Genomic DNA, 8,523 nt, shown 5'->3' with positions numbered 1-8,523 from the left:
CTTCTATTAGTTTACAAAAACACTTAACTCTTTGATTGGACTAAGTTTTTTTTTTTTTTTATTAATCCTAATTACAATTAAACATAAAAAATCATAGACTATCAAATTTGATGTGACAAATTTGTGTGATTTCATATTATTTTCGATGTCTATTTTATATCAAATATGTTTCTTTGATGAATGAATTAAAGAGTTATCTATTACAGACGAATATGGGCATATCACATATTTGTCACATAAACTTTCAATCACTTCAGATTTACAACGTTGAGGTCGAAGTAGGTGTTTGGATATAAGGATTTAAAGTGACACAAGCACTTTAAACACAGGGAGCTTTCGATTTGTTCGACGACGCGACGCTAAAACGGAATCACTCCTACGTTATCTGCATACGAGATTTGGCCAAATTGCGTCCTAGAATACACGCTTTAACGTTCTTGCATGCGCAGATAACTTTAGGTATGTCATTTAGTTCTATGTCCTACCATCGTCGTGCAATCGAGAGCTCCATATTGATTAACATCTATTTAAATGACCTAATATTGTAAGATTGGCATTGATAGGTCGGAGTAGTTAGCTCTCTAAACGCTGATTGGTGTTTGCTAATCTAATGATTCAAAGTGACGCAAGCACATTAATGATATTGATAGCAGTGCATGCAAATTATTTCAAATCTCTAGTAATCATATAATCACCGAATATGAATGGCATGAATGCCGTTTTAGCTTAAAAAATGCACAAACCAAAGATGAGAGCTTATTAAGAAAGAGCTTGGACTACGATTTATGGTTAGGAATAAGTGATTTCAAATAAAGAAATCATACAATGACGTTAAGCGAACCATATTCTTGGTACCTCTTGTTACCTTAATTGACTATAAACATAATTATGAGGGTCATGTAGCAGAAGAACCTTTCAACATCGTAAAGATAGCCATTAGATATTAGACTAATACCGTTTGTAAGGGCGGTCGTTTTTAATGTAAAATCCGTGTAATAATGCTAAATATCGCTGCTTTAGTTACTTTTTCGTGTTAGGGAGAGCATAACAAACATTTAAAAAAATTTAATTTGAAGGTATTATCCTAATACTGGAATACACTCCCCGCTCCTCCACTGATAAATAATATACATTCTACTATAAAATTGAATAGATAGCAATTCTAATACAATTTGCCAAGATATTGTTATAATTAACACACTTAACAATAATATTAATTAACTAACTCATGTTTTCCTAATACATAAATCGAGCAAAGGTTATATCTTATAATACCAACAATTACCAATCCACAAGACGAAATATAATTAATAATTATAGTAACTTTTCTTTTTCTATTATTCATTCACTATTCAACAAGACAATATAAAAGAGACAAAGCAAAACAATCATACAAGCAATAGCTAAACAGCTAAAAAAAATATTTAAAAAATACATATAATAACATCTGGCTTATTAAGAAATAACTTCACATGCTTCAACAATCTTAATGCCAAAGTACTTCAAAAATATTCTTCTGGTTGTACATTTCACAGATTCATTTAAACCTGTATTTGATGGTCGACAGAATTACATTTTGATATAAAAATGTATGGGTTTACCACTATGACTATGATTGCTATAGTAACTTGATATTTCTCACACATTCGCAACAAGAATACCGGCTGCTGAGTTCAACACAAGCTATTTGCGTAAGCTAAATTATAGAGAGGAGGATATTAGGTTTAGTTTTATTAGTGGAATAATTACTAGGATATTTTAAAATTAATATTACTTTTAAATATTTCAATAATTATGATAGCATTGATATCATTTTTTTAGCGGTATCTTTTGTGTACGACAACATCATTTGAAAGAAGCCATAGGGCTATTGTTGTAGGCCTATGTTACCCACACCGACCTTGTTGTCAGTAGGGAATGCTATGTGATTCACGAGTGTGACACTCGTTCTGGTTTGGGACTTTAATCCCTGAAAATACAACATCATTGGATCTTACGCTCAATTCTATACAGCTGCTATCAAGAGCAGAAGTATCATTTTGTTTACTTCCCTCATAGGTCGCATTGCTAGTGTGCAAGTCTAGGATTGTGTTTATTGTCAGGCTTGCGTTTCCTAGTTTGATGTCCATGGCATTTTCTCTTGCAAAACATTTTAAGAAGGTGATTACGGAATGTAGAGTTAAAAAACGAGTAAATCAACGGATTTAGACAAGAATTAAAGAACGGCATCATAAGACCTATATTTTTTACTAGAGGTTTCAGTTTGCGATGCTTCGGAGACGCCAGCAACAGGTTGAATGTCCCATAAAATGTGTAACAGCTAACATACGCCACAAAAACGATGCAGAGAGTACACGCTGTGCGTACGTGCATATTAATATCACGTGACGTGGAATGTTTAAAGATGCCGTGTTTTCTCTTCCAAACGGTGGCGATGATAATGACGTAGATGAGACCCGTGACGGTGACCGGTACATAGAATAGCAACACATTGGCATAAGTGGTCTTGACGTATATAAACCACTTAGCTGGTAGCTTGCCCAACCTGCAAGCAAATTTAGACCTACCAGCATAGCCACGAAATACATTTAATTTGTTGTACTCGACCTGAAAGTTAATGAGTGATTAACGGATTATTAAAAAAAAATAAATAAATAAATAAAAAAAACAATTTAGTTTCCACAAATACACCAATCCAAATTTATCAAAAATATCTCATCTATTTATTCATTCATGCAGAATAGCACCCTTTATAATATGATTTCTTGTCGGATTATCCCGAACTTACTAAAGTTTCGTGTATGAGTATTGTGAGAATATGGACTTAAGCTGTGCTTAAGACGATACTTACTTATCCTAGAGAAATCGGAATATCAAGAAAATATTTTTTGGAAAGTTCAAAAGAGTTTATTTTAGAAACAAGGAATTTCAAGATAAATTGTTTTGAAAAGCAAGAAAATTATAAGTGCTACCGAATATTCGAAAAGGTGTAATTTAAAAATAATTTTCCTCAGAAGGACGAAATTCCAAGATAGCAATCTAGGAAAAACGAAATTCTGATACAACCATCTGTGAAAGACAAAATTCCAAATAACAATCTTGGAAAGGAAGAATTCAGAGGTAACAGTCTTGGAAAGACTAATATCTGAGATAACAATCTTGGAGAGACGAAATTCCGAGATAACAATCTTGGAAAGACAAAATCCCAAGATAACAATCTTTGAAAAATGGAATTCCGAGTTAACAATCTTGGAAAGATGGAATTCCGAGATCACAATCTTGGAAAGACGAAATTCCGAGATAACAATATTGGACTTAAGCTGTGCTTAAGACGATACTTACTTATCCTAGAGAAATCGGAATATCAAGAAAATATTTTTTGGAAAGTTCAAAAGAGTTTATTTTAGAAACAAGGAATTTCAAGATAAATTGTTTTAAAAAGCAAGAAAATTATAAGTGCTACCGAATATTCGAAAAGGTGTAATTTAAAAATAATTTTCCTCAGAAGGACGAAATTCCAAGATAGCAATCTAGGAAAAACGACATTCTGATACAACCATCTGTGAAAGACAAAATTCCAAATAACAATCTTGGAAAGGAAGAATTCAGAGGTAACAGTCTTGGAAAGACTAATATCTGAGATAACAATCTTGGAGAGACGAAATTCCGAGATAACAATCTTGGAAAGACAAAATCCCAAGATAACAATCTTTGAAAAATGGAATTCCGAGTTAACAATCTTGGAAAGATGGAATTCCGAGATCACAATCTTGGAAAGACGAAATTCCGAGATAACAATATTTGGAAAGACGAAATCCCGACATAACAATCTTGGAAAGACATAATTCATAAATAACTATCTTGAAAAAACGAAATTTTCAGATAAAAATCTTGGAAAAACGAAATTCTATAACAATCTTGGAAAGACGATATTCCGAGTTATTTCTCCTCAGCTCAAACATAGGTTTCTGTATATTTTCTATTTGCTCTTTAAAATCTTTTGTTGACTCTTCTGATAATTTTAAAAGGTGTCACAACATATTATATACACACTCTAGGTCTTTATTTGTTGTTTTTTTTAAATTATTATTTCACTATAATATTTGCTAAACAGCCAATTTTTAAAATAGGTTTGTGCGTGTGCGAATTACCAACCTGAAAGTTGTATGATTGGAGTGCTGTAGACAAGATGGCTAAAAACCACAAAATCCCTATGATTCGTTTAGTCCTCCTTAGCGTACAGTTTGTCTTGAACTTGATTGGTTGACACACTGCGTAATACCGATCCACTGCTATAGCAACCATCAAGAATACGGTGATGTTAAAGGCTGTGTAGCGACACCAACGGTGAAGTATACATTGTGCATTGTATCGCCATAGAATTGGCCAGGTCGATGGGTAGAACTCAGTGACATGAAACACCGCCACTCCAACAGCGAATAGATCCCCTGAGTTACATTCATAAATTTATTCATTGTTCACTTAAGCAACAGGATGACTTCTTAATAATGTAATAATAATAATAATAATAATAATAATAATAATAATAATAATAATAATAATAATAATAATAATAATAATAATAATAATAATAATAATAATAATAATAATAATAATAAAACTAATAAGAAAAAAAAAACAATGTTAATAGCAGTCATATCAGAAACTAACATAAAGAAATTTATCGTTGTACAAATCCCGGTGGCCCGATTTTCTGATCGGCTAGATAGTAAATTTCGAAATAAGGTTCATATAAATTAGGTAGCACACTCGTAGGGATATATAAAGGTATTAAGATATCCAGACGGGATTTAAACCCAAGACTTTCCGATTACCATTCGTTTGTTAGCCGAGTTTGGTATACTTCCACAGATTCCCCAATAGGCCTGTTCTCAACGCATTGCATTACACGCATTGAACAGAAAAAAAATTATACATACATATGGAGTAACCACTCTATCAGCTAAGATAGAAACCTATAAATATATGTATAATGATAGTGGTGAGAAACAACTATTATAATTATAATTATAATTATTGTACAATTCATCTTCAAATTCGAGACCACTTTTTAGACATGGCAAATTGGGATGGACACAGAGTACCGTCTCTAATTTTAAAACAATTCTTTACCAACACAGCTAAAATTTATCTCCAAATAGCAAATGGGAAGTTATAAAAACCCAGAGGCCGTATAATAGACATTATCAAGTGGTCTAAGGGATGAAAAGTGGAGGGTAATCAAAGCCTAAAAACTTTTCGTTTGTCGTGTGATTCTCTGTTTCTGGATCTACAAGATACTTTCTAAAAACAAATACGTAGAATGTTGTTTGAAAATCCAAGAAAAAGGGAAATAATTAAGGAATAAGAGAAGTACCATCAAATGAGAATTGACTTGACAAGAAAAAAAAGTATACTAAAATGATATAACAAGGACAAATGATTGAAAACATTGTTCAGTCGTTGATAATATTATGAAAATAATATTATTCTAAACATGTTTAATATAATAACATTAAATGTATTAGGCAATACCTCTTAGTTAATTATTGATTGATTATTGATTTTATATATTTTTCATGTATTGTTAAAAATTTACAAATGTGTAGTTTTACTAAAGTCGGAATCTCAGCAATAAAGTGTGAGCTTGATGTTTAAAAATAAGTGGCTATTTATTCATTCATTTTTATTCGTTTACTTATTTTGTTATTATTATCATTATTATTCTATATATATATTATATACCGGTACCGTATATATATTTATTTATTTATATTGATGACATACCTATTGCTAAGTTGAAAACATAAAGCGCTGCATTAGATTTTCGAAGAGCTTTTTTCGAGTAGATGACGATGACAAGGATGTTGCCAATAGTTGCTATAAATATGACGGCCAACAAGAAGGGAACTTCAAATTGCAGAACTTCTATAGACCAAGATTGATCGTCTATTGAATCATTCTTTATCTCTGAGTACAACGTTGACGTTTCACTTCCGTTTATCGCTTCCATTCTAGAGGAGTGCAGGGCCGGCTAAGGATCAGTATGGGTTATAAAGACGAAAAGTCTATATTAAAATCTACAAAGCTCTTTCACTAATTTTTAAATATTTTTTCATTCGTTTCGTTACATATTTAATGCCTTCTACAAAATCCGATGGAAAATGTTGGCCTAATAAGTAATATATAATAATTACATTTCAAATCTATCGTTAAAAAATAAAAATAGGATAGACTTAATTAACTTCATTAACAGGTATTTCAACCGCTCATGTGGTCAATTCAACATAAATGTCAATAGATTAAGAACAAACTTTTCGAATATATTAAGATGCACAACGTACGTAGGCCTACCAAGCACAGCGCAAAACGCACCGCGCTCAGGACATTATAATACTATAATCACAATACATTGTAAAAAAATATACAACCAAAATAGTGTATCATGTGCATATGAGTAAATTCAAAATCAAGTAGTTTATGATTTTAAAACTCAGTTTAAAGCACACACGCGATCAAAGTGATACGCCTTTTCCTCATGAACTCCGCAGCAAGGATTAGTAATATGCAACCATACTAACTAAATGTTTGGTACTTACGTTATTGTTCTCCTCGTTTAGAAAATGTCTGCGCAATTTATTCTTTAAACATATAAAGTCTACAGAACAATTTAAGTTTTTTACTGGCTTCTTCTGATGTACATTTGAACATCTTCCGAATCGAAAGAACGATTTATAAATAAAGGACTACAAATGTTAATGCAACAAATTATTTTGGATTCGGCTATCGACTTAGTGATTATTTATGTCCACATTGTAACTATTAACTACTGTAGGCCTATTTCTTATTAATGGTCAATAATTAACCATAATTAGTTGTTTCAATATATAAACTTCAATTTTTTTTCAATTAAAACAATGATATCGCTATTGTAAACCGTTTATGGTATAACGTATACAATACATTAAGTGCTTAAATTATATAATTTGGGTACTTAATGTATACTGTACTAAAATATTTAATTTCGTGTCAACCGTTTTATTTTCAACTATCGTAACCTTGAGTTGTCTTGGCCTTGTTTTGGGTGACTGAACATAAGCAAGAATTAAAATAGCTTCAGAAACATCACCATCATGATAATCACGAACGTCTCTCATTCTTAATATATCATGTCATTAAGTGTTATTAATGTTTTTCCTAATACTTTACTTTTTAGAAGTCATCAATTTCTTGTTCAATAGTATATAACTTTGTCTTTGTAAAAAATCACCGTAAAAGTACTTCCAAATTAGAGGTTGAATACTCTTTATAGATGTAATCATATACATTTCCAAAAAGGATTCAGTTATTTTTTTATTCAGTTATTCAGTAACTAAATCTACATTTACTATTCCATTTACCTTGTTTTAATATTAATCATAATTTTTTTACCATAGAATTTTTTTTTTATATATTTCTTTTTCAAACGACGATTCACATGGTCATAAGATACTGATAACGTTATTAGAAAAAGAAGTCCGAAAATGTATAAAATGTTTATTCTATTAACAAAATGAAAGTGCAAAAAAAATATTAATGCTTCCATAGGTTTAGCAGAATGACGTCATTCTGCTATAAAAATGTTTGGTAGCAAATATATTTACTTATTTGAGCCAGCCAGTGAATCATAATGCAATAAAAGACAATGAAATCAGTTGTTTGTGAGTCTTTGTTATGATTTTATACGTTCAGTTAAATTGATTCTATAATTACTGACGTCTCTGTCATTTGTACAACATTAAAACATATTGATATCATTACTGGTCCGATGTAGGCCTATAATTAACATTATTACGGATATAGTGATTATGTATAAGTATACATAAGTGCTCATTATAACCTAATTATAAAGGAACACCATTAAACAACATCTTGGTCTTCCACTCCATTACTTAAGCCTGATTATACTCTATCGCCGACAGCATTAGGCGATGCTGATTGGTCGGTCCAATCAGGGAACCTTCATCAGCGCAAGGTAATTCAACAAAAGGACGCACATCTCGGGACATCAAAGGTTATAACTTGGGCATCGACATTCTAGGCGCACGTGCGTCCCTACACGCTGAACGTCACAAAAACCATAGCAACCAGACCATAAACCGTCAGCGTACGTGACGATTTACCCACGCGCGTGTTAGTTGCCATGTTAGTCGCGCGTCGTGCGGTGATTACAAAGGCCTAATGATATTTTGAACTAACATTAGACTGAAATATATTCTTCATTTCAACATTAATTTTACCAAAATTGTGGTGAATTGTTGTTCATGAGACTCACTTCGCAGAAAAAAAAAATAAATGTTCCGTATATATTCAAATGTTCGTCGTCGGCACTTTATGCCAACATTGTCAAAATGACAGATTAATGTTACATAAGAACATGAAATTTTATAAAATTCGTAAATTTTGAATTGCTATAACTTTTCATTTTCTTGGTCAATTTTCACAAATCAAATTGCAATTTATAGAAGCATTTAACAAGCTCGC

At 31.6% G+C, this 8,523-nt stretch overlaps 1 protein-coding gene across 3 annotated transcripts in view; it reads right to left on the bottom strand.

Annotated features, from left to right (window-relative positions):
• LOC117114180 (thyrotropin-releasing hormone receptor-like) overlaps nucleotides 1-8,135 on the bottom strand; it is a 10,764-nt gene extending 2,629 nt beyond the window's left edge. Inside the window, exons 1-4 of one of the 3 annotated variants that reach the window (XM_033257754.1) lie at nucleotides 6,600-8,135; nucleotides 5,788-6,034; nucleotides 4,156-4,448; nucleotides 195-2,607 (exon numbers count right to left, since the gene is read on the bottom strand). In XM_033257754.1, coding sequence (XP_033113645.1) covers nucleotides 2,068-2,607; nucleotides 4,156-4,448; nucleotides 5,788-6,013 — 1,059 coding nt within the window. In that variant the 5' untranslated portion in view covers nucleotides 6,014-6,034; nucleotides 6,600-8,135 and the 3' untranslated portion in view covers nucleotides 195-2,067. Of the gene's footprint in view, nucleotides 1-194; nucleotides 2,608-4,155; nucleotides 4,449-5,787 lie in introns of those variants that run through there. The other 2 variants (XM_033257756.1, XM_033257755.1) reach the window with 2 other exon arrangements.
• Nucleotides 8,136-8,523: the final 388 nt, after the last annotated feature.

The sequence above is a fragment of the Anneissia japonica genome, unplaced genomic scaffold, assembly GCF_011630105.1.
Source record: "Anneissia japonica isolate Jap-2015-1 unplaced genomic scaffold, ASM1163010v1 scaffold287840_len1291095_cov163, whole genome shotgun sequence".
NCBI classification, from domain to species: domain Eukaryota; kingdom Metazoa; phylum Echinodermata; class Crinoidea; order Comatulida; family Comatulidae; genus Anneissia; species Anneissia japonica.
The sequence above is the reverse complement of the archived record's forward strand: the minus strand, read 5'-3'. Positions and strand labels throughout refer to the sequence as shown.